This window comes from Diadema antillarum, unplaced genomic scaffold (assembly GCF_040938485.1).
Source record: "Diadema antillarum isolate AM-2024a unplaced genomic scaffold, OU_Dant_1.0 seq00000717_RagTag, whole genome shotgun sequence".
Lineage (NCBI taxonomy): Eukaryota > Metazoa > Echinodermata > Echinoidea > Diadematoida > Diadematidae > Diadema > Diadema antillarum.
This window is the reverse complement of record NW_027271621.1, coordinates 1-27241: the sequence shown is the minus strand read 5'-3', so window position 1 is coordinate 27241 and position 27241 is coordinate 1. Positions and strand designations below refer to the sequence as shown.

Here is a 27241-nt window from a genome sequence, read left to right as displayed (position 1 = left end):
GATCAATAAAATATCATACTTCTTAATTTCTTGATTTCATGATACAGTGTAGATCTTCTACTAAGGTCCCAATTCTTTAATTGTTGATTTGATTTAATTACACCGCAGAAAAATATCATGAGGTATATATCCATATAAAAGATTCCTTGCGCACATGGACCGTCGATATTTCTAAGTTTTCACAGCTCAACGCAAAATTGATTTTTTTTTTTTCAGCAATGTGGGGATTTCTTCACTAAGTTAACAAATATAAACAACATCATGATACAACCATAAACAACGTCAATTGTCTCGATTAGTGTCTTGAGAAGATGAAGAAATCTGCTTGCAGTGCTAAGGCTTACCCCTTCCCTGGGTCTTTCTATGTATTCTTGCTCTTTTCTCTTCAAACGTCATATAATCACCTTGAAGTTATGGGCAGTGATCCAAGAAACCCTCATGGGAGAATTGAATCTCCGCTTTTGTTTACCGTTACCTGCCAAATGAAATGATCGTTTCTTGTAATGATAGCTGAGATGTAAAGGCGGGAGGGGAAGCGGCGCGTCTGAAAGAATAGGAAATTCTGTGGATAAAAATGTTGTGCTATAATAAAGGTTGTGTCACCCTACGAGTCAGGATATAAGTCGCAAAGCTTTTTATCGCTTCTATCATCTCGGCTCCGTTTTCTTCTCAAGTTTCCCTTCCACCACGCCCCCGTCTCCCTCCTCCTCGAGTCCTTGATGTACATTATATACACTCAATGAGTAGCAATCCTAGGATTTAGGGGTCATCACTGAGTTACTGTGAGGATAAATAGAGAGTAAAACGATTTTTGTTACATTTTCAAGTTGATGCTCGCCAAACGTGATATGACAACAGCCATCCGATGACATACCATCATTCACACCCGTCTATCAAGGTCTAAGTTCACCGCGGTGATATTTTAGTTTACATTACGAGCGTTCCAGGGTTTGGGACGAGCCCCAATGTCACCGCCTCCACTCAAGCTGGAAGCAGGTTGACGGAAGCAATTTCCTCGAATCGCCATCCTTGGCAAAGAAAACGACCAATGGTGTCTCTAGCCTCCTCACCTTGCCCACGCGCGCGGAAACCTCACGCGAGTGGAAGTTTGTGAGACCATTAGTTGCGAGGAAATCTACAATGCGATGTGGCTTCATTTTATCTGTTAGGACCAACATCCTCCTCTTTCGGGATTTCACAATAACTGTTGTCACCTAGCTTTTGAGATAGTATGTTATCAGAGTTGGAGTATACTATCCCCACTCTCGGTCTCTGGCTGGTGTAAATCCGGTTTTTGTTTGCGGACAGAGAAAGATCTGAGCGATTGTGTTTCGTTTGAGCTCATCCATTGTTTATCAGCGACGGATATTCAGTAGTCGGACAAAAAGCTGTTCGTAACTTTGCTGGCTCAGTGCAAGAAGCTTCAAACACATTTGACGTTGAGATGGTGTGTAGAGTGGCGGATTCTCACCTTCCTCATATTGGGTCCTAACTGGGCAACTAGCAGGATTTATATCTAACAAGAAAGAACAAAGTTGAGAGACTAGTTTGTGTCGCCCATTTCTCGCTTTGCTGCTCAAGATTGTGTTCAAAATGAGGATTCTGTCACTTTTGATTTGCATCACGTGGAGTTGTTGCCATGGTAAGTTACCTTCCGAACGTGTGCGAAATCTCGGACTCTTCTGATTATGAAAGCCCTGTGTGATTGTCCGCTGAGGTTGCACGATCAATTTCGAGTGCATTTGTGTGGAGTTAAAAATAAGCATAATACAGAGATAAGAAATATATTACGGTCATATTATAACGCGCTGTCCATTACGTAGGCCTACTATAGCTATTCGACTCTATTTACAAATGATAATGACTGGGGGGGGGGGTCGATCTTCCTATATATAGGGTTTTTACAACATACCATACCACGTGTGTAATCACGTGAACTCATCCATGTCACTTCCACCCCAATGCAGTAATCCACTGGCAGTATGAACAAGTGTTTGAAAAAGCTATTGGGCAATTTGCAGACTGTGTGAGTGTATGTATTGTATTATTTTGTAATGAATTTTTCACCTTCATATACATAAGGATTGAGAGAATGCAGCAATATTAGTAGAACACATCAGTGAAAGTTTAAGGGAAATCAGACAATCCATTCAAAAGTTACAAATTTTTTTAGTGTCTGCGCAGTCACTCCTGGATGAGAAGATTACTACAGTATGTGTATGATGTCACTTGCGTACAACGATAAAGGAAAATAAAAAGAGAATTTCACAAAACTTTACTTTTTTGAATAAAGTGCACATTTCTTCGACTTGCTTCTGAGACGTATGTTAAGGATAATATTTAATATTCCCCCTGCCTTCTGAAAGAGAGAAGTCAAGTGTTGTTTTGTTATTCGAGAAAAATGAAATTATGTTGAATTTTCTTTATTCTTTCTGTATATCGTTGCACACGATAGTGACATCACAAGCTATGACAGTCTTTTCATCCAGCCGTGCCTGAGCAGAAACTTCAAAAATTCATAACTTTTAGATGGATTGTCGATTTTCCTCAAACTCTCACCGATGTGTTCTACTAATGTTGCTGCATTCACTCGACCCACATGTCTAAGAAGGTGAATTTGTCCTTTAAATTTGTATATTGTTTATACGAAAAAAAAAAGAAAAAAAAAGATTGACAAAAACAAAAAAAAAAGTGTGTGTGTGTGTGTGTGTGTGTGTGTGTTGAAAGCTTGAGTTAACATTTTTCATTCCCATGCAGTGCAATAAAAATAAAATATTTTGATGTTATGACATCAAACATACATCAGTTTGGTGAGGTGTAAGTCACAGTAAACAACACGTAACTAGTGGTTGGAGCAGAAACATTTAATCACTGTTTTAAGAATCTATAATTATCATAAACATAAGTTATTTATAAATCTGCTTATACCTCGGAGTATCACTGTAAATATCAGCTTGAGTAGCAAAAGCGTATTTGATTGACATTATTCTCATTTTATTCATAAATATCTTACATCGAATGTTGAGGTACAACTGTACACTGTAGATGATGGATGTGTTTGCTCTTACTAAACGTAAAGTACATTGAAAGAAATATGTGTGTGATTTTTTGTTATTGGTATAGATACGAGAAAATCTATCATGAGATGTAGCAGAAATAGTTACTTGTCTTTTTGTAGGGCTCAGCTTTACCTTTTGATGTGCATTGATAAATTAGGCATTGGTTGCATCACATGAGACCAGAAATTAAGTTATGATTTTTAAAAGTTGGAGTACCGCTCTCACTGGATAAGAAGATCACAATAATTCATGGGTTCACGATACAGTACATGTAGGACAGTGATATTTCGCCTAAAGATATTATGAAGGGAATTAGACATATATTTTCCTTTTTCTACCATAATGAAATAACACTTGACATACATGTACCTCTTGCAGCAGGCAGGGAGAACAATAAAACCCTCAAGATATGCAGTCACAAGTGAAAGGAATAGTAATTTACATAAAAGATGAATATTTTTTACAAATTACTTTTGGACAAAGTGAGATTCAAAAGTGATTTTGTATTTTAGCCACACATGTAGATGTACACAAAACTCAGCTCTGAGTCATATTTGGATGGGAAGCTCAGGGAGAGGTGATACAAAAGTGAGAATTGCATCCTGCAAAATCTTTATCGAACTAAATACATAATATTTCATCTCCCCAGCTCCATTCAGGCTTATCAGTCAAGGTAGTATGCAATCTGTGGAATAAAATTGACTCTTTCATCTTCTTAAATATTACTTATGGAATTGTCAAGTGTTTGTAAGTCTACACCAAAATATATTTGTTATGAGTCATGGCAGATGGATGATGATTGATTGGAAATTGTTTATACCTTGACTTTCAGAAACCTACCAAAGAAATTCCTTCTTCAAGGTGACTTTAGAATAGATAGGATGAAATCAAACAGAATGAAGAAGTTTTTGGTGTTGTTGTTTTTTTTTAATCGGGTGGAAGATATAGGCATTGTACCTTAAAGTTTTATATGCTTTCATGAAACAATAAACTTAGTTGTAATCTCACATGCATTTGGAATTAGGTGATTATATGTCATTACTGCACAATTTTTCCTTTTGACGTGCATGCAAGTCTTTACTTATAACTAAATTTCATTTTCAATGGAACAGATGAAAAATATGGTGATGACATTCCCTTGTATCATTTGAATGCGAGTGGATGCAACCAATATGTACACTTATATATATATTTTTTTTTTTTTTGGGGGGGGGGGAATAAGTGAAAATTTGAAATCCCATAACTTTTTTTTTCTTCAAGTTTTGAAGAAATTTCAAACTTCATTTATTTTATTTTACTTTAATCATTGGAGTCCCTAGGAATGTGAAGGGACATTATTGCACTCAGTGAAGGCAAACAACAGTTGATGGTGATATCAGGGCTGCACACTAACCCATTTTTTCTACTGGTCCGACCTGTCTGTCGGACCAGTAGATATGCAGTTTTTCCATGTTTTACTGGTCCCTTCCTGTCCGACAGTGATTTTTACTGGTCAGGGACTGTCAGACAAGTTCCAGTGTGCAGCCTTGGATATATAAAGTGAGAATTACCTAAGTGATAACATCTTTCATTTATTTCAGGACTGCTAATGAATTTACATTTGTCCTTCGTCATAACTCTAGTAGTAGCTTGACAGCTAGCAAAGAAGAGATTTTTCTTCTATGTCTCATAGATGCTAATGGCTGGTAGGTCATCTGAATGAAAATAAGGAAGCCCAGTAGTGTGCATAGTGACAAGCAGTGAGTTGGTATCTGCGGGGACTCTATCACAGTTGAGATCAAGAGAAAGCGAAAAGGAGGCCAACATGTCAAAAATTAAAAAGTTTTTACTTATTTTGTTTTCTTGGAGATGAATATACTATAATGATTGTATCATGGCAAGTCAGAATTGAGGGGAAAAATCAGTAGTGATATAGATGGATAAACTGTTCATGATGTGAATATACATTTAGATCTTTAAAAAGTAAATTGTTATGTACAGTAATAGCAGGAAATGCACTGAAATGCAAACATATTATATATGTTTGCAAGATATATCTTGTTATTTGTTCATACAGCTGTAATTATTAAGATATTGTTCTTTCAAGTTTGTATTAAATAAACTTATGTATCACGTCATACCTGATGACTCCACATTTTAGTTTTGTTTGCCTTGTTCTCATAGTAACATGTTACCTTTGATTATTGTGACCCGAGGTGCAATTTGTCAGCAAAACGAGTGCATATACATTGACTGAATGTATTTTTAGATATGTTGGTGGTAATTTCCGTCAGAAAGTCAATGACATTCCACAAAAGTGTAGCCATTCAGTGCAGCATTGAGTGTGGTCATCACAATACCATGCATCAAGCCCTTTTTGCGTGGCACGTACGTGCTATAGATCACTCAGACTGGGTAGGGAATGATGAAAATGTATGTTTGCAAATGATATAACATTGTTGAACTACAGCAGAGCGAGTGATGATTTTGTTTCCAGCAATCAAATGGCATAGATCTGCACACAGCTAATTATCCACCAGCTTGCAAGAACAGCCAACCACATACATTTGGTCTGTCTTTCCCCAAACCCATGCCATTAACCATGATAATCAGCCCAGTGCTGTGCTCCTGTGTTGTTTTAGTGATCAAACAGGATTTCCTTCAGCTCTGATCCACGTTTCTTGTCAGATTACAATTTCCTCCAAGATATGAGAGATGATTGCTAGTGGGACACCATTTTTACCAGTCACTGGATGGGATGTAAAGCTCATCTAACTCTCAGACTCGTTAGAAAAGCTCTGGTAGCATACACATTTAAATAGCACGACTTATGTTTACATGATTTCCTTATATATGACATCCATGATTGCCAACTTTGATTGCAAAAGAAATCGGCCCTTAACTCCGAACTCGTTCACATGGTGCTTGTCATCAATGATCATATGCCCTGTAGTTTCAATCAAACACCCCTTGATGATTAAATATGGAGGTTTAGTGCATACAATGACACCTTTGCACTGTGATCATTTGTTATTTGTTGTAAAAACAAAGAAGGCCTACAGGTAATACATACCTGTGGTGATACAGTACTTGCTGTGTTCATATAGCAGACCTAGAGCACAGTACTTACTGCACACGATTCATTAGGTAATCGTTGGCAAACAATTGGAGATGTTCATTTACGGAATAATGCAATGTCCAGCAGGATTCCAGCATTTTGATACTTGTAGCTGTGTTCACATGGGCCTGCCACTACATGTACGACACTCCCCTGTGGATGCTTTTATCATCAAGTTATTCATGCCTTCCTGCACCTGCAAGAAATCTTGTGGTTTATGAACATGAATAAGAACCTTAAAAAATAATCACGACAGTCACAGTGTCTCTTTAAAACTTAAAGTTCATTCCCCTTTTGGCTCTGCTTTCATCAAAAGTAGCCTAATTAGCAAAATTAGCAATCGATTAACTTGAAGTTAAGCCAGCTCTGTGACAACCTAGCTATGGATAGGAGAGAGATAAGTGTCTCAGGTACATGTAGATATTATGGAGCCCTGTCTGTAGAACATATCAATAGAGCACTCATTTTGAGCACATTCAATGACTTGACCAAACCATGTCGTTACCATGAGCCATTTTTGATCTCCAAGAAATATGATTTTTCTATGATAAGCAAGTAACCTACAGTACATTGTATTGTCAAGTGAATCCTTCTTGGAACTTGCAGAGTGTCTACTGGTATTATTCATTTGATTCAAGTGATAATCAAGGTTAGGGTAGATTTCAAAGTTGAGAATGCATGTTAAGACAAGACTCAAACATGCTGATGCTTCTTTGAAATACTTTCATCTTTCATTTTCAAATATGAAATAAGATTAAATTAAAAAATCATATCAGTGAAATGTAATGCAAGTATCGGAGTTAAGACATATCATGTGTTGATGCATTTCTTTTTAGTTGCTTAAACATGTAAGATAGTGCTTCAACTCATACTTTCATTTGAATTATAGTATTTGATCATGATATATTTTGCAAACTTTTGTAAAATTTGGGGTAATTTTGAGCTATTTGGATTGTACACTATTCAAATAATTTGTGTGTGTGTGTGTGCGTGTGTTTTCTCTCCCAGTTTTTGTAATTTTAGTTACAGCTGTACAGGTACATGTACCTATACAGCAAGATTTGATATGGTAATATTCGCCTGATTATAAATTGTGGCAGACATCTTGATATCTGCTCATTGGTAGGTACCATCGTATGCATGTTTTGGAGGAATGCTAGAATCTTGTGACTGATAACTACAGAAATTTTGTGAAAAGTGAGCTATTTTCAGGCTATAGGTTCAAAGGATATGATTATAACATGCATCTTGTAGAACTTTACACTATAAATTGAGGATCATTCTTCCTGTGGTATGAAAGATGTCACTTTTGCCTTGTTGTAGCTCTGAAAGGAGAAGACAATGTGTGTGACCTTCAACACTCAATGGCCTGAATTCACGAAGGTGGTACAAATGAAACCGTGGTTTAAACCATGGACAAAAACCATGGAGCGCCAAGTGTCGCACGGAATATTTTGTTACGAAATTGGTCATTTCGTCGCCATATGACCATTTCGTTAACAAAATTATCATTTCGTGGATGAAATGTTCATTTAGTTACAAAATGTTGCCATTTCATTAGAAAATGATTAGCATTTCATCGACGAAAACTGCTGATTTCGTAACGAAATATTCCGTGCGACACTTGGCGCTCCACGGTTTTTGTCCATGGTTTAAACCATGGTTTCATTTGTACCACCTTCGTGAATTCGGGCCATTGGGTAGTAGTGAGATGCTGGGTTCAACTGTTCCTTGGTAGGATGTCTTTGGGAGGATGGATCTCATGCACAATATTAATGGGATAATGAGGATCTTCATCTACTCAGGTGTGAATAAGTGATACATTTCATTACCACTTCCAAGACATTTATCTTTCACTTTATATTCAACTTTAAATGTCCATTTTATGAATTTCCATCTTCATATTTTGCTGCATTTTGTGGATATCATGCTATTGTGAATATTTTTCTGCAAATTAATTTTTGGTTTTTGGTCACATCTTGCATTTTTATATCCTACTATATCATATCAACAATCAGCCAAAGCTTTTTAAGTTGTTCAAATTCATTTCTTTATGAGGGGAAGAAATGTTTTTAGTGCACTTGAAGGCATGCTGGTACACTGTACCAGTCCAACACTGTAGTTTTGGCAGCATTAAGTTTTGGAATGATGTTATTACTGGTATTTTGTGCAATGCCCCATGAAAGAACAGTATGAGCTTCCCTGCTGAAAGGAAGCGGAAATTATTGAATTGGAGTGAGACGAAGTGGATATTAGTTTGTTTACCCGAATCCTTCTCTCCTTTGGATGCGATTTGATCATCAGGGGCTCTGCTGGATATCATCTCGGACTGCTGCAGACGAGGGACGGACTTCGCCGACTTGGGGCGCACCTGCCAGGATTTGGAGACCACTCCCGACATCAGCGCCGCAGACCGGGAGGCCTGCATGACCATCATGATATCCTGTTGCTCCAATCGGCTGCGCCCGGTGCTCTGCGAGCGGGCCGTGGAGCATCGCATGTTTGTTGGCAGCTGCCAGACCCTGAGGAATGACACCTGTTTATCAGCTGGAATGGTGGGTTAGCCAATCACACTTAATGATGGAATTAAAGGGGAATTTACCTCAAATATATATCGTTCCTGGGGGTGACAAGACCTCGGATCTCAATTGGCACGTACTCAAACACCTCCTAACTCAATTTTGAATATTAGAAGTACTGATGCGAGTTTCAAAAAATTGCAGTTTTACTGTTGTATGCAAGACAACGTTTCTACATACTGTAAAAGTGGATATTTTCGCGCGACTAATTTTTCACATTCGGCCCGGTAAGAAGAGTTTCGCGTGTTTATAATTCCGTGGAATCAAGACATCAACTACGGGAACATATAGCAAGCACAAATATTCGCATGCTTTTATTTTCGCGCTAGTTTCTGAATGCATGAAATGCGCAAAAATTTCAACACCGTGAAAATTTCCTCTTTTACAGTATTTGACATCAACATTGATATTTTGTGAAAATATTGCAAAAATGAAAAGGTATTTTGCTATCTTAACCCGTTGAGGATGAATCCTGAGTATACTCGGGCAAGGGTCAATGGGTAATGCGTGTTGTAGCGAACTCAGTCCGTCCTCAACGGGTTAAAAATTTATGATTTGTGAGATATGAAGTCTTTTCACCCCTGGAATGAAATGTGGATTCAGTAAATATAATGTACAGAAATATTTAAGAAGTATATATTAGTAAAGTTTGAGGAAAATTAGACAGTCCATTGAAAATTTATTTTTTTGTAAAGTCTTGGTTGCATGTGCAGTCATGTCATGGAAGGGTAACCATATAAAGATAATATTATTAAGGGGATGCATAACAACATGATTACTTGAGTATTACAGTATGAAACTAGAATTACAAAGAAATTGTGATTTATGTGTTTCCCTAAATATGATATGGGAAGATATGTCAAAGTTGTAGAATAAGTCATTTTTAAAGTAATTTCACGAATTTTACGGTCGCACACTGTAACCTCTTGAAATGTGCATTCTATTTCCGTGTCCAGGAATGCTGTGAGTGTTGTGAGCTGGGTATCAAGGCGTACAATGACGGAATTCCCTGTAACTCCATGATGACTGGCACGTCATGTGATCAGGCGTTTCAGCAGTGCTGTGACTCTGCCCGCTTAAGATTTGATGGTAAAAGTTCTCTAGGCTTCTCGACTTCTTCAGCCTCAGAATTAAAGTGGTTCACCAATATTTTTTCCCTTCTTGGCACTGTGCTACCATGTGCACTCATTTTCATTTTTGTACCTAAATATGTAGACCATGCTTGACAGGTGACAGTTCATTATTCTGAAAGTTCATTAATCTGTAAGTGAAATAAGGTTTGTTATTCCAAATGTTCTTAATTGAAAAATGGAATAAGATTTGCTATTTCAAAAGTTTGTGAGTATTCACCTTTTTTAGCTCACCTGAGCCAAAGGCTCAAGTGAGCTATTGCGATCGCCCTTCGTCCGGCGTCCGTCGTGCGTCGTGCGTCGTGCGTCGTCCGTCGTCCGTCGTCCGTCGTCCGTCGTCCGTCGTGCGTCGTCCGTCGTGCGTCGTGCGTAAACTTTTTACATTTTCATCTTCTTCTTGAAAACCCCAAGACCGATTTTCATCAAACTTGGCAGGTAGCATCCCTAGGGGGTTAGAAACTCAATTTGTTAAAATGGGCACCATGCCCCACCCAGGGGGCCCCCAGGGGGGCCCAAACCCCCCAAAATTAAGGAATCTGTAAAAATCTTCTTCTCTAGAACCAGAAGTGATAGAGCTAAGTTAATAATATGAGTTAGTACATTGATGACTGTAGTTTCAAGTTTGTTCATGGCAGAATCAGGGGTGCCCCCCTTGGGACCCAGGGGAGGGGGGTGGGGAAGGGTTCTAATGGGGCCTAAATTGTACATTTTCATCTTCTTCTTGAGAACTCCATGACCCATTTTCACCAAACTTGGCAGGTAGCATCCCTAGGGGGTTAGGAACTCCATTTGTTAAAATGGGCACCATGACCCACCCAGGGGGCCCCCAGGGGGCCCAAACCCCCCAAAATTAAGGAATCCGCAAAAATCTTCTTCTCTAGAACCAGAAGTGATAGAGCTAGGTTAATACTATGAGTTAGCACATTGATGACTGTAGTTTCAAGTTTGTTCATGGCAGAATCAGGGGTGCCCCCCTTTGGACCTAGGGGGGGGGGGGGGTGGGGGTGAGGAGGGGTCCTAATGGGGCCTAAATTGTACATTTTTATCTTCTTCTTGAGAACCCCATGACCCATTTTCACCAAACTTGGCAGGTAGCATCCCTAGGGGGTTAGGATCTCAATTTGTTAAAATGGGCACCATGCCCCGCCCAGGGGGCCCCCAGGGGGCCCAAACCCCCCAAATGAAGGAATCTTTAAAAATCTTCTCTAGAATCAGAAGTTATAGAGCTGAGATAATACTATGAGTGAGTACAGTAATGACTGTAGTTTCAAGTTTGTTCATAGGAGATCAAGGGGTGCCCCTCTTGGGGGTGGGGGGGGGGGGTGGTTGGAAGGGTCCAAATGGAGGCCTGAATTGTACATTTTCATCTTCTTCCTGAAAACCTCATGATGGATTTTTGTCAAACTTGGCAGGTAGCATCCCTAGGTGGTCAGGATCTCAATTTATCAAACTGGGCACCATGCCCCACCCAGAGGGCCCCAGGGGGCCCCAATTCCCCCAAATTAAGGAATCTTGAAAAAATTGGGCCCTTATTGTACATTTTCATCTTCCACTTGAGAATGCCTCGTCAAATTTTGGTAGAGCTGTGAATAATTTAGATTAGTGACTGCGTGAAAGGTGAACTTGCGATACTCAGGTGAGCGCTAGACCCGCGGGTCTCTTGTTTCATCTTCAGATTAACGAATGTACCTCATTTCATTTTCAGACTATCGCACCTTTGGAATATTGAACCTTATTTCATTTTCAGATTAATGAACCTCCAGAATAAAAAAAAACCTCATTTCATTTTTGAATTAAAAGAAAAAAAACCTTGGAATATGAATTTCACATGTTTCAAAATATAACCTTCAGAATAATAAAACCTTTTTCATTTTTTTTTAATTAATGAATGTTTGGAATAAAGAGTACCTGACGTACATGCAGTTGAAACTACAGTATAATGTAACTTTTTGAAGACTGCATGTTTTTGAAGGCCACTTATTTCTGATTCCCTTTGAAAGAGTGGACCTCAAACAAGCATGAATGTACAGATCCTTTATAGTGTCTTGCCATTTGTCACTTTTTGCCCTTTCAGTATCAGCAAAAAGTTGCCATAATTTTCTCATGCATTGATTATCATTTTTATGATATTTGTTGTGATTCTCTTCTTTGTGGTTGACTGATGTTTAAGGCATGACTTTTCACAGTCAGCTGACCGGAAATTGTTGTTGTTTTATGATAGAACGACATATTTGTTGATTAGTCATTAAACAGTTTTTTTTCATGATCTACTTTAATTTCTTTTGCAGAGGATGAGTGTAATAACTATGCCAGCCACTTACTTTGCACTGAGCGCTGTATCAACCTGATTGGGTCCCACGTGTGTGAGTGCAACCCAGGAAATCGCTTGCTTGAGGATAACATCACATGTGTTGCTGGTTAGTAATACTATATTGCAAATGATTTTTGTTTTTCTGCTCAACAAGGTTTTTAGTGAGGTATGAGTTATCTTCAATTTTGTCTGCCCTTTGTACAAATTTCATTTGTGCAGAGGGCGTACTAAATTGAAGAAAACTCACACCTGCTATATTTACCCTCAGCTTAAAGGACAAGTTCACCTTCATGTACATGTGGATTGAGTGAATGCAACAATATTAGTAGAACACATCAGTGAAAGTTTTAGGAAAATCTGACATTATCCGTTCAAAAGTTATGAATTTTTTAAGTATCTGCGCAATTACTGCTGGATGAGAAGACTACTACAGTGTGTGATGTCACATGCGTACAATGATATAATAAAAATAAAAAGAGAATTTCACAAAATTTTATTTTTTAATAAAGTCCACATTTCTTGGACTTGTTACTGATGTATGTTAAGGATAATATTATTCCCCTTGCCGTCTGAAAGAGAGAAGTCGAGTGTTCTTTTGTTATGCGAGAAAAGTGAAAAAAAGGTGAATTTTCTTTATACTTTCTTTATACCGTTGTACTCATGTGACATCACAAGCTATAGTAGTCTTCTCATCCAGCCATGACTGAGTAGAAACTTTAAAAATTCATAACTTTTGAACGGATTGTTGGATTTTCCTCCAACTCTCACTCATGTGTTCTACTAATATTGCTGCATTCACTCAACCCATATGTCTATGAAGGTGAACTTGTCCTTTAATAATCTTCAGGTTTTTAGTTAATTTCTTTTGGTTTTGATCTCATGAAAATCTAATTGATTCCTTGCTGTGGCTTGCAGTGTTACATTAAAGCTAGGGTGCTTGCAGCACGAAATCTATTGGAATGCTACTATATAATCACAGAGAGAGTATAGTACAGATAGTGTATTCATCATCTGTCAATTAGTTGACTAACTATGGGCATGTGTGCTGAGAAGTGTTTTCATGAGTGCTGAATGCATTAATCTATGAACATCAAGTCTTTTGGATCAAAGAGGGATCTCCCTTTTGTCAGGATGTACATTGTACCAAAGAGTTAGGGCAGTTAAGTGGCTCAGTCAGTGGCACATGTACCTTGCAGTCAAATGAACTAGCCTTGAGTCCCATTGAGTATGCTTATAGCTGAGCAATGTTGTATATTGTGATCATGACAACCCAGCTACTGAGAGGCAAAAACCAACCAGGCATCTTGTGTCGTAAACCAAAAAATTGAAATTTTATCACACATCTCAATCAATTAGTGCCCTGCACATAAAGATTCCACTTCACTCTGTCACAAAGAGCAGGTTGCTTTTAACCTGGTGAAGTGGTCCACACCACTTAGTCACATCAGAAAATGGGCAAATGATGTCGACACCTCATGGTTAACCCCAGGGGACTAGCAATAGTTGGCAAATGGTATTGTAATATAACCGGATTTCTCCAGTTACTGTGGGATCTTTATTGGGTATGTTCGCGGACACCTCACTCGGACTCACAACGATCACATCATATCGCATCATCACGTAGAGAAAGCACCAATAATTCACCGAGATGACAATCGAAGTGCGTGCGAAGAAGAACTTTATTACCGTACTCGCCAATCCGGCTACCCGTCAGGACCAGTCGCCTGACACGATGCACCACTGTATCGCCGCACGAATGGCCGATACACACAGCGTTACAAGACTTTAGTGTACAATACACTACAAAACCACGGGGGACTCCGCGGACACGTCCGCCCCCGACGAGCGTCAGCTCACCACTCCTCGCTCCTTCTACCCGAGCGAGAGTATAACCACGTGCGACCCGTGACCCCCATCGAAACTCATACGGTCATGGGGTCACCGCACGCCCCCTACGTCCTAACCAGACGTACCAGAGACAGCAACTTCAGTGCTCTAACCTCATTCCATTACACAGCCCCTCCCTAAGACTAGTCAGTCCCTTGACTAGGGCAACTCGGGCTTTACATAAACAATGAAATGACCAAAACCGGATACTACAATCCCGTATCCCACACAAACAGAAACATAAACAATAACGCGAGAACAACATTTTTACATAAACTTCACAGATTAGCGTAAGCACATTTACCTATTCTTACACGCTAAAACAACCAAGTGTATGACGTACATACGCGAAACACTGTCTCGCAACTTTCCATTTACATGTATTTACATAACTTAATAAACACACACAAAAAAAGATGTGAAAACCGCATCATTACTAAACAAACGAGGCATTCATCACTACGCATCATGGTCTCCCGCCTTGCTTAAACAACGAACTCCTTAAGTATAGCTTGTCCGATAGTTTACATTGTATTTACACGTATTTACACACACACACACAAAATAAACAAAGCTCTCTTAATAGCAGTCCACATTTTAAAGACAAATAGAACACTGTAGCGTCATTTGGTAAGTCGTTGCGCCTTCCGCTAGGGGTTCCCGTCCTGCACTCCAACCATAGCGTCTCCGGAGAATTCCTTGCGCCGTCCCACTTGGTGTACCAGATATCCTTATCGTAAGTCATCTCGCAGACCACATGACAGATATGACAATACGTCACTGCTGGTGTCAACCTGTTGAGGTAGCACATGGCGTTGCAGGTATGGTGCACCTATTGCAGGTATCCCGCAGTTTCCTACATTATATACATTAAGTTGCGGCTGTACACGAGTCACTACAATCACCTGGCGCTCTACCCAGCATCCCTGATACAAGTCATCGCATCGCTGAGGAGAGTTTCGCTTCCTTGGTTGATTACGCCGGAGATCAGTATGGAAAACGTCGGAGAAATGGATTCATCTTTGCCGGTGTGCAAATCGATAGGGTCAGACTCTGGTCGAACGTCTGCAGCTTCGTTGAGGAACTTCCGAGGTGAATGGTGCCACGAGGACATGACGATCCGGCTCCTGTAAAGGAGCATCAATACCTCCACCAACCTCGATCCAAAACTGCAACAACGGCTCACCAAAGCACTGTTTCATTCGAGCCACGTGCATAAAGCTTTTCTTTCCGATGTTTTCTCTTGTGTTCAGCAGGTCACGTCCGACAACCTTCCTACAACCAGGAACGGTCCTTGTCATTTCCGTTGTCATGATGTGTAGCAACGCAGAATTGTATTAAAATGCACCAGGAATAGAGTTTCGGTCTGATCGTGAAAACATGCATGTGCACGCATAGCAGGCATTCGATTTGAAGGCACTACTAACGACACTGCAGGCATGGCAGGCATTCAAGGTGAAGGCACCGCTGGCACTACAGGCGCTACTATTTCTTCTTGACGAGTAGGGTCCTACTGTATTTTCTTCCGGCGTAGACTTCTGCCTCTCAAACAACTTCAACTTCATGATGTCGGTATTGACAGATGAACTTGCAGGCATACCGGGCATTCAATTTAAAGGCACCGCTGACACTGCATGCGCTATAGGGTCCTCTTGACAGGCGCTATTCTCTCTTTATCTTCTCCAGGCTGCGTAAAGTCTAAAACAATACAGGCGCCTTCGCCGGCAAGCGCCTTTCCCCTGCAGGCGCCTTCGCTCGCAGGCGCCTTTCCCCTGCAGGCGCCTCCGCCTGCAGGCGTCCTTCACTGCAGGCGCCTTCCCCTGCAGGCGCCTTTCACCTGCAGGAGCCTTTCAACTTCAACTGCAGGCGCCTTTCACCTGCAAGCGTCTTTCACCTGCAGGACGAAATATACGCAAGATGAATTTACTGATCCAGACTCACCCTGCAGGCAACGAAAAATATAGCAGGCATTCGTAACGAGGGCACTACTATAGCACTGCAGGATTAATCATCTCTCCTCTAATGCAAAATATGTCACAATAACATGAAAATGATCGTTATAGCAGTCTCCTGGTCCACGCAACCCATCCCACCGCTGCCACCAATGTAATATAACCGGATTTCTCCAGTTATTGTGTGGGATCTTTTTTGGGTAAGTTCGCGGACACCTCACTCGGACTCACAACGATCACATCATATCGCATCATCACGTAGAGAAAGCACCAATAATTCACCGAGATGACAATCGAAGTGCGTGCGAAGAAGAACTTTATTACCGTACTCGCCAATCCGGCTACCCGTCAGGACCAGTCGCCTGACACGATGCACCACTGTATCGCCGCACGAATGGCCGATACACACAGCGTTACAAGACTTTAGTGTACAATACACTACAAAACCACGGGGGACTCCGCGGACACGTCCGCCCCCGACGAGCGTCAGCTCACCACTCCTCGCTCCTTCTACCCGAGCGAGAGTATAACCACGTGCGACCCGTGACCCCCATCGAAACTCATACGGTCATGGGGTCACCGCACGCCCCCTACGTCCTAACCAGACGTACCAGAGACAGCAACTTCAGTGCTCTAACCTCATTCCATTACAGTATCAACCAGGCGTCATGAGTCAAGAACTAAAGAATTGAAATTTTGTCACACATCTCAATCAATTAGTGCCCTTTTCATCATCTCTCTGATTAACTGTAGAATCATGGCAAAACTCATCTCCTACATCTGATAAAAGTCCAGTAGCCTATAGTCACAAAACAGACAGATACATGCTATTAACTGGTTTACATATTATGTCACAAATATCTGCAAGCCTGAATTACACAATTTTTTTTTGCAGCTCATACTTCCCTTAGTGGACCCATTGGAAAGCAACATATTAAACTTCAGCTTGGAGAGACTGTCCAGATATCTCAATTACAACTCCTCGATAGTTTCCTGTTGACATCATACTTCACATCAGGGTTTTTTATTTAGTTTGTAGAAATCAGCCAATCACTGTCAGTCCTTCTTGGCTCACCTTCACTCTTTGCTTGCTGCCTGCAGGTGGCGATACAGGTGAGCCCACATTGAGGCCACCTCCTCCCAGGTACCTGACATGCGACAGAGCCCCGTGCCAACACAACTGTCGACAGATAGGCAGGGAATATGAGTGTTCCTGCCTGACGGGATATGAGCTGATGTCAGATGGATACTCATGTACAGGTGAGAGTCATCTTACATTCAGTGGGAGGTTATGTTTATAAAATGACAGTGTATCTTTGATTTTTTTCTTACAGTCTTTTAGTTTCCACTATCTGCAAAATACGGAATGTTCGCGTGCATTTCAATTCCGCGAGAGACAAGATTCGCAAAATTAAAATGCGCATGAAAGTTCTTGTCTACACTATACGCATTGAATGTTAGAGGCAATTCGTGAAAATTTTATGCCGCAAAAAAGGCCGTCGGCTCCAATTCGCGAAAATTTCATGCCGCGAAAATACCATGTTTTACAGTGGTTATGAAAACATAGTAGCAACAACAAAACAAACAACTGGACAGTCATGCCAAACTGAAATTAAAATGTGGTCATAGAGAGTATGGATATTTCATTGTAGTTGGAGAGAAGTGGACAAACTTATCACAGGTTTATTGCAGTAGCAAAATATGTGTTGTCTAACAAGCCTGGCTAAACACATTCTATTTGTTGTGTCTTTATTTCATCTTTCAACTGGCAAGACATTGCAATCCAAGGTATGTTTATTTATAGGGAAAACTTATCAAGGAAGTGGATTACATTTCTTTTTAAAATTGTCTCTTTAACTGTTTTATTTATTGGCAATGATAAAAAGGGCCTAAAATAGTCATTGTAATTGTAAACCATTAAAAGGAGATGTCTAAAGGGAGGGAGCCCTCTAGAGTGTAATGGTTAGCTTTTTTCAGATATGTTCCAGACATCGTGTACTGCTTCTTCACTCTTCGTGAGTAGTATTCAAACACAGTCATGAATGCTTCTTCTTCATCAGAAAATGTCCAATATGAAGAGATACCAGTAGATATTCACGTAGATGCCTACCTATAGTATTGTGAATTGATAATGTACCATACTCAAATTTGATGGGTGAAAGAAAACAAGGTATTTTGCTCCCTATATAGCCAATGAAAATATTTAGACAGGTGGACCCTACCTCTTTCCCACTGGTATGTTGATGGGAACTTCCTTCCGTCTGGCTCACATTAGATCCAGGAAATGACAAGAACTGTGTACAACCAGCCTGAGAATGTTGTCTTGGTCAAAACCACACATCCATTAATGACTTCTTCATGTTGTGAGCTGGTTTCAGCATGCTTTGTGCAGCTGTTGGTTGAAAGACAAAAACAAAAAGATAAAGAACAGCATTTTTTACTTCTCATTGCAAGTGGTGTGTGTTCATGAAAGAATATGTTTCAAAGAATATTATTGTGACATGCCATGGGTCAAAATTTTCATATGTTTTATTGTGTCACCACCTTAGTTCTTTTTTTTTTTTTTGGTAGCAAAACTTAAGAAAGATGAAGCTATACTCATTGTGATCAGGCTGTAAATTTTCCAGTGCTTGTGAACAAATGGTTGATTTTGGCAGAGATTTGTTAAGAATTGAGGTAAAGGCATTGAAGCATTTGAAATATTCTGTCATTATTCCACAACGTTCAGACATTGATGAGTGTGCCTCCAGAACGCCCGTGTGCAATTATGCAGAGAGATGTCTCAACAACATTGGCTCCTTCAGCTGTGTCAATGACGTTGTGTGCCGAAGCGGTCTTCGTTATGATGGAAATAGCCAGCGATGTGTAGGTGAGTTTTGACTTCTGATCACATGTGTGAGACTCCAAAGGTGCAAAGGTTCAAATTTGATCATCTTTGCTTTAAATAGCAGTACACTTGTAGTATTAACATCTGTACCAGACTGAAACAAAAAAAGAACATCCATACATACATATCTGTCTGTCTCTCCTCTCTCTCTCTCTCTCTCTATTCCTTTAATTAGTAGAGACTTTTAGAAAGCTCATGTCACATTCAAGATGCCTGTAATACTGTAAATTTGGAGTGTTGCAGCTCAAATAAAGATGAGCCTGTGTCCTTTTAAATCTGTATTGACCTTGTATGCCTTGAGTCCTACTTTTTATCAGTCGATAAGGACATGTGACAAGTGGAACTGTGTAGAGGTGCGTATTTGAATGCTGTCGTTGTATCATTTGTCCTTTTATTATAAGGTTTCCATTTATGATATGAAACCCAAGTCTCTCTGTAGATCAAGTAATCAGCCATTTTGAACCTGCGAAGAAGTTTAAAGCTGTAGTAAATATGCAATTTGCCAAGACTAGAGAATCTAATAGATCTATTTCTAGAGAGTTGTAGTTTTTTATTTGATTGACATTGTAACATGTCTTCAGATGTCTGCTATTCCTAGTTTGATATGAATATCAAGTGTGTTTACCATCAAACCGTTCCGTCTTTAATGTTTATCATTGTCATAGATGTTGACGAGTGTGCGGAGCGCTTACACAACTGCGGCGATCCGAGTCTCTGTCAGAACACCTATGGTAGCTTTGAGTGCCAGTCTGTTCGCTGTCCTCAGAATTACTACTTCAACTGGCAGAGTCGCCGATGCGAAGGTGACAAATATACTCAGCATAACACACTCTATCAAGACACAAGAAACACATCATTTACATAGAGTATCTAGATGGATGAGACATTCTTGTTGTATTGATAATGAAACATATAGTTGTATTCCTTTATTTCAGAGAGCATTGATCTCCATGAGTTATGTGTGAAAAAGAAACTAGTATACCTGCAGGATAGCATCAACCTTTAAAATTATTTATCTGTGAGACAAGCCATACTAAGAGATACACTAATTTTTTTTTTTTTTTTGCAAGCACTACTCATGAAATATATTGTTATATCAAGGAAAAAGAGAGAATTTATGCATGTCAAACATTCGAGACCATTCTCTCTCCCACTCTTAAATGATCATGTTCGCTGAGGGGAAGCAAGTTATCTGAAAGCAATGATGTGAAATTCTGCAATTCTTTTTACAAGATGATAAATTCATAGCATATCAAAGCATTAACATGTGTTATTTGTTTGTTTTTGAAACCATGAGAATGTATTTTTGGAGACAATGACCTATGCATAAAAAGATATCAGATGGGAAATAAACAAACCTGCACTAAAAAAAGAAAATAAAGATAAAAATAATTAGAGTAAGATCGTCAAAAGACTGAAAGGATACCAAGTCATATTAACATCAATTTCCATGCTTATTATGTAAATCATATGTTTCCTTAATAACTGCTTGTATACCATAGTAACAATGTTATAATAGTTTATTCAAAAATCAAAAGGTAGTTTCCTATGAGAGAAAAAAAAAATATTTTCATTATGTGTTCCAGCATATGAAAGCAATTCATCATTGAAGTCATCCTGTGATATTTCTGACTAGATATTGATGAGTGCACCCGTGGGACACATGACTGCCCGGACGGTTTCCGCTGCGACAATGTGGAGGGCGGCTTCACCTGTGTGCGTACCGTTCCATGTGGGACAGGGTACGTCATTAATGGAGACAGCCAGCAGTGTGAGGGTGAGTGTTCTAATGTGTTCCAGACTTCACAGTCCCGTAAACCACCTTTAAACCAAACTTTTGTTCTAGAGAATGGCGGAAATCAGTAGAAATTTGTGTGTTGGTTTTGAAACCTTAGATATGATGAATACTGATTAATGTTTATGGCTTGAATAATGCTTGTGTGATATTGTCAGTGTATTAAAAATGCCCATGAATGTTACCGTAAGAACTCTGAAAAGAATGAAGTATGAGTTATTTGTAAATGTTCACCATCTACGCAGTATGGATGCTAAAATGTGTCTTTTCACCACTAATACTTTGTGTCTTAATAACACCAAGCAAATATGATGCAATATGCAATACTCTGATGTAAGTATTTTGTTGACTTTTTCCATTTCAATGTAGATGTTGATGAGTGTAGCCAGAGAAATCACAATTGTCAAGCTAAAGAGCGCTGTGTGAATAGAAGAGGGAGCTTTGACTGTGAACCCTGCCCCCTTGGCTTCCAGGTTGATGAGAATAACAGGTGCACAAGAGGTAGGAGTATGTTACATACTACATGGATTGTGGAATGGAGGGGGGGGGGGAGGAGGTTCAGGAGGAGGTTCTCCATCCCTTGCCTCCACCAACACACACACAAAAAACAAACAAACAAACAAACAAACAAACAAACCATAATCATCTGAAAGACAGAGGTAGAAATTCCACAAAATCCACTGAACTTTCCTAGATTCCTGTCCCCTTTTCCAGTGATGGTTGTGGTATTGTGGTGGTGATGATGGATGGATCCCCCTCCTCCTCCACTCTCCCCCCCCCCCCAGCACACCACAATACTATTAATGTTTTTATGGTCCTTGACATATTATGCCCCAATGGCGGATCTAGAGGGGGATGCACCGGGCACGCACTCCCTCTTCATTTTTTTGTGAAAACAAAAGAAATAAAAAGAAATTAGGGGGTGTGTAATGTGACTTTTAATGGTGTTAAAAGATCAGTCTTGACATTCCTCATGTGCATACGCCTAACTTCCCTAATGATGTAGGGGGAAAGAAACTGGCAAGGTGCCTAGTGACAAGTTTGCAACGGCGTGAGACAATGTAAATGTTCAGTTATTACGTCACACACTTTCGTGTGCCTGGCGTTTTATTGAGTTTTAATTTGTGAGCTTGTGTAATCCACACTGTATTCTCACTGCATAGGATGTGACAGTGTGACCAGTTTGTGGTAAGGTTTGCACTGTATAAAGGATGAAGACCATACTGGAGTGCAGATAGTTTGTTTTGGATGATGGCATTGATTATTGATATCATAAACAAAAGTCAGAAACAAAGCATGAAATGCAGTGACATCTTTCATACCTACTCCGAGGGAAGTTCACACTGATTACCTAATAAATTTCCTGTAGTTGAGAATCTATTTTGTATGAATATTTATGCTGATCCAGTTGCTATTTACATTTCTTGATAAAGCATATTTTTGTTGCTTAAAATGTTTTGATTTGGCTTGATTTGGTTTTTGTCACAGATGTTGATGAATGCCAGGAAGGAAATGACCGATGTGGTGAGGGAACTCGGTGTCAAAACACTCATGGGGCATACGAATGCGCATCGGTGTGTATGCAAGGGTTCGAGTATAACAGAGCTTTACGCGCTTGCATGGGTAAGCTTGCTTGTTTGTTTGATGTTATTGTAAAGCATATGAAGTAACATACAAGAAATGTAGAAGTTTGATACTGTCATACTGTCATGAACAGTTAGACTATACTAGACTATACTAGACTTCCTTTTCCTTTAATGCGCATAGAGACATTAATCTATTTTGTGATATGCGCCACATAAATATGGTTTATTATTATTATTATTATAACTACTACAGCATGATGCAGAGATAAGTTTTATCAAGGCATACAATTCAGTTCAATTCAAATCAAATTTCGTTTCCAATATCACAAATTCTCTCAGAAATGACAATTACAAGAAATCAATGTCATACAAAATGCATAATCATACATTTGAAAGTGGAAGAGAAAATGTGCAAGTGCATAGCCTATATGAAACTATTTGTAAAAAGTCATTGTGTTATTGGAAAAGAGAGGCCCATGTAACAGATAAGCTTTTAGACATACTGCTTGGTTAAAAAAAATGTGTGAGTTTAGAGAGCCATAAGTATTCGACTTTTGGGGGCATATAGGCTCTGGACAAGCTACAGTATTTTCTTCAACTTTACAGAGATGTTTGCTATGGATAGGAGAAGGCAGCCATTTTTTTAGGTAGTGCTGCCCTCATTGATCTATCTTTCCCATGGTCTGAAGTCAGCCTGACCAGATTAACAGTTGTAACAATGCTCATGAATGCAATATTTTGGTTGTTTCACAGTAGAGTTCATTATAACTTTATATGGTGGTGTATTGTTGATTATTCTAGGTTTCACTTATTTTCAGGGTGATGATGCTACCTGAAGCTGTGACCTTTTTTTCTTTTTTTTAATGTCATTTTTCTCTTGTCTTGGTGTTCAGATATTGATGAGTGTCGACGTGGACAAGCCAACTGTGCCATCTATGAAGTGTGTCAGAACCTGAACGGTAGTTTCAGCTGTGGGTGCAGAAGAGGCTTCAGACCCAATGGCTATGGACAGTGTGTTGGTGAGTACTGGGCACCATTTCGTGAAAGTTGTCAATCTCTGACAATTTCACTAAAATCCTTGGTTTTCATTGGCTGAGAAGCTCTGGTCACTGACTGTTACTGTGGTGATTGTCAGAGACTGACAACTTGTTGGGGCTGACAACTTTCATGAAACATTGCCCTGATCATCTTTCTCTTCTGGTTCAGTGAAAACCACCCCCCGAAAATGGCTGAATCTCATCTTTGTTTTCACCACGAAGGGTGCTAAAGTTTCTTTCCGGTTCAATGTCTATCTGAGCAGATATCACTTGACAATTCATAAATAAAGAATCACAATTTTGCAAGACATGTGTATCAATTCCTTCAAGACATTTTGTCAAAAACTTGAATGAATGTCAAGATGTAATATTCAAGTCATTAATACAACTGTAGTCATTGCAAAGTTTGATCAAATTTTACTATCAACTTACAAGTTTCATAAGAATGTTTTCCATAACCTAAAAACCTTTATTTTCCGTAGATTTTATGCCATTGAGAAATTCTCAATAAATCATTTGTAAATAGTTGGCTTGAGTAAAAAATATCAGGGGAAAGGGTCTATATGATTTTGTTGGAAGCTCATTTATTGCAAAATGAATTGACTTAAGCTGGGAAATGCTTGAAAATTGGCACGAGCAGACTGCAACAAGGCAATTAATCAATTATGAGGAACACATTTAGGAAGCTTAGATTATATACAGGCATCTATTTAGGAAATGTGAATAAAAGAATGAATGTTTATGTAAAGCCTAGTTGAACTGAAGACAAAGTGTGAATATGCAAGAGGAAATGGTGGCTGCATGTTAAGACACTGATGGGTCATTCAGTGATCATGTAAGCAAAAGAATGACGTGAAAATTCAATCATTATTATCATTTTCTTTAATCAGACATTAATGAATGCGTTGAAGGGCAGAGCGAATGTCTTCCCAACCAGCGGTGTTACAACCTACAGGGCCAGTACCAGTGCAGAAATATGTGCAGAAATGGATATAGGTTCCTTCCTGTCAGAAACTATTGTGAGGGTAAGTGTGTGACAATTAATTACTGAAGACCAAGAATATCTGATTTTGCCTTAGTGTTTCAAATACCAGTCTTGTGTTTTAGGTTGAAAGCCGTTTGCTGAATATTTTGAACATTCCCCAAATTTCTGTTTTCTTTTAAAATCTCTCTCACGTAAACCTTACACAAAACCATAATTATGATAAATTTGCGTGAGAAAGTAATTATAATGGATGTGCATGAGAGAGATATATATTTCTTGATACATGCTGTAGATATTAATCATATAGTTAATGTGCATAAAGTGATATATTTTGCATGTTTAATGTGTGCTGTAGATACCAATGGTAGACATGCTTGAGAGTGATATGTTTCATATATTCCCTGTGTGATTTAGATATAAATGAGTGTGCAGAAGGAACCCACCGTTGTCAAGACAACCAGCAGTGTATCAACCAAGAAGGAGGATATGTCTGTCAGTGTCCAGCAGGTCACCAAGCTAACAGGGAACAGGGGACTTGTGATGGTCAGTTACTAAAATATTTATGCAACACATGACGAAGTTTCCTTTAACCACATTTCTTCAAAGTAGAATTTATCCGCATTTGTACTTTTATGCTGGTAAAATATATATGAAATGAGGCAACTCTTTTTACTTGTTATAAAAGTTTGATATGTTCTTTTTTATGGTGTTTGATGCTCAGATGTAGTTCATAATGATCTTTGCAAAGAGAAAATGATGAAATGAGAGGAACCATGGAAGTGGATGATGTAAAATGAGGAAAGAGCTCTCTTGAAAGTATGCACATTGGTTTCAGGGATGTTCTCCTTTGTGGGAAGTTGAGGAGAAATTAAATTGTGGACTCACACTGGGCTGATCTACCCAGTTTTGTATGGTCCCAGGATGTTGTGTCTCAAGAGTACATATAACACCCATTACACCATCTGAGAAGTAATGCTCAAAAACTGCAAAGTGCTTGCTACTGGCATTTTGATGATATCAAATATTTAATTGACATCAAAATGTACCGTGGTACTTTGACTAATCCATAGAATATAACAGATGATGACATTTTAGATGGGAATATGCAGAATGTTCCCTCCTAGACCAGTCAACATCTGTATAGTGTAGCACCACTTCCTTGAATTATCACATCTACTTTTGTATCCTCACAGCATATAAAGTGCATGAATATGATGGTACGAACTGCCAACCATACCGGAGCATCACTGGAAAAGCCAGGAGTGAAAGACACGAAACATTATTATAAGATAAAGAAAACTGGATTTATCGGTGAAACCAGCCAGTGTAGATCTAGAGGAGTCCTGTGTATCCAGATCGCTTGTACAGGAGCAAACATTTATTTCTTGTCTCTTTCATAGATATTGATGAATGTCGACTGGGTTTGTGTCGTGGCACATGTCAGAACTTACCTGGCTCCTACGTGTGCACCTGCCCCTCGGGCTACTCTCTGATGGAGAACAAGGTCACCTGTAAAGGTAAAACTTTGGGGTTTTTTCTCTCCTGTTTTCTCTGTTTGTGTGGTTGTCTTAATTGGTGAATCAAGCCAAAAAACTTTGGCTTTGAAAAAAGAAGAAAAATTGATGAAGGAGATATTGATGTTAAAGGCTTTGATTTTGTCATTTGGTTTCACTGTTGGCATCAGAGTAGGAGAATCAAGCAGCGACCATTAGCCTTATAAAACGAGAGGTGATATTGAAAATTCCATTTGTAGTCTTATTGAGATGGTGGTGTTAATTTCCAATATGATTTTTCCCATATGATTATTGTGTAACTTTTGTTTGTATCCTTAACCTCAAAAGAGCTGAAAGAGGGGGGGGGGGGGGGGGGGGCTCCCAGTCCCTTCCCTTTACACAATTTCTTGTCCTGCTGTTCAACTGCTGCGGCTTTCAAATTCATCTTCCCTGACTTCTCTTTGATGTTTTGTGCTAATTTTGATACTAAATTAGTAGGGGTGAGATATATGTTTCTGGTGTGAGATTACTATAACAAATCAATGTGCATATTTGACATTTGCTTATGTTATCCTACGGCCAAAGATGCATATTTCCACAAATCAGTACCAATCCCTTTGACTATGTAGGATTAGTGAGGACTTACTTGATATATTTGGTATGATGATATGATATTCATGAGATCTGCTCATATCTGAGCTTGCATGCACATAGAGATATTATTTCTCTTTTATGACTTCTTAATGTTGTTACAATAGCAACAGAGGGGAACATTTCTCAAATTAAATAGTATTCGTCATATACGTCACAGATATTGATGAATGCGAAACTGGAAGAGATAACTGCTTACAAGACGAATACTGCTTCAACACGAGAGGAGCCTTCAAGTGTGAGAGAATTCAGTGTCCACCCTATTATCGACTCCAAACAAGGTATGTTCATGCAAGTCGTTTACAAGATTTGTTTTTGTCTACCTCTGTATTCAAGTCAAGTATTAATAGTCCTTGAATACAATTAGGTAAGATAGGCAATGAAGGGTAAGGGAGGTGGGTTATATGAATTTTATATGGTGGTTTATGCAATTCCACAATTCTTGACGTTTGTACCAAACACAAGATTCTGATCTCAAGAGCACCATCTTTTTTTTGTATTGGATGTTGTGATGAAATGTACAGATTTAAATCATAATTCAGGAAGAATGCAATGAGTTATTGAACATTCTTAACATCAAATCAAAACAAAGAAGCATGATCAGTAGCACTTCTCTGACGTTAACTTTTCCTCAGCTGAAAAATATGTTAAATGTATACGTCATATTTGTATTTGAAAAGTAAAAATTCAAGGTGGCGAGTTTGCCCTGTCAATCTTAAATGTCTTAGGGGCAGAATAATCTTTGCAGTGGAAGTTAAAGATGATGTCATGTAGATAGTGCAGTGGCATTTA

General features: G+C 39.2%; 1 protein-coding gene across 1 annotated transcript; it reads left to right on the top strand.

The window, feature by feature from the left end:
- Window positions 1-1144: 1144 nt before the first annotated feature.
- LOC139737943 (uncharacterized) lies at window positions 1145-26730 on the top strand (the record flags this gene model as incomplete). The annotated part of the gene is made up of 15 exons (XM_071648608.1): window positions 1145-1642; window positions 8461-8711; window positions 9692-9824; window positions 12154-12282; window positions 17117-17275; window positions 18744-18884; window positions 19568-19705; window positions 20539-20679; window positions 21067-21198; window positions 22186-22320; window positions 23177-23302; window positions 24211-24345; window positions 24720-24848; window positions 25706-25822; window positions 26610-26730. Coding segments are annotated over exons 1-15 (2036 nt in total), but the record flags the coding sequence as incomplete, so codon positions are not given.
- Window positions 26731-27241: the final 511 nt, after the last annotated feature.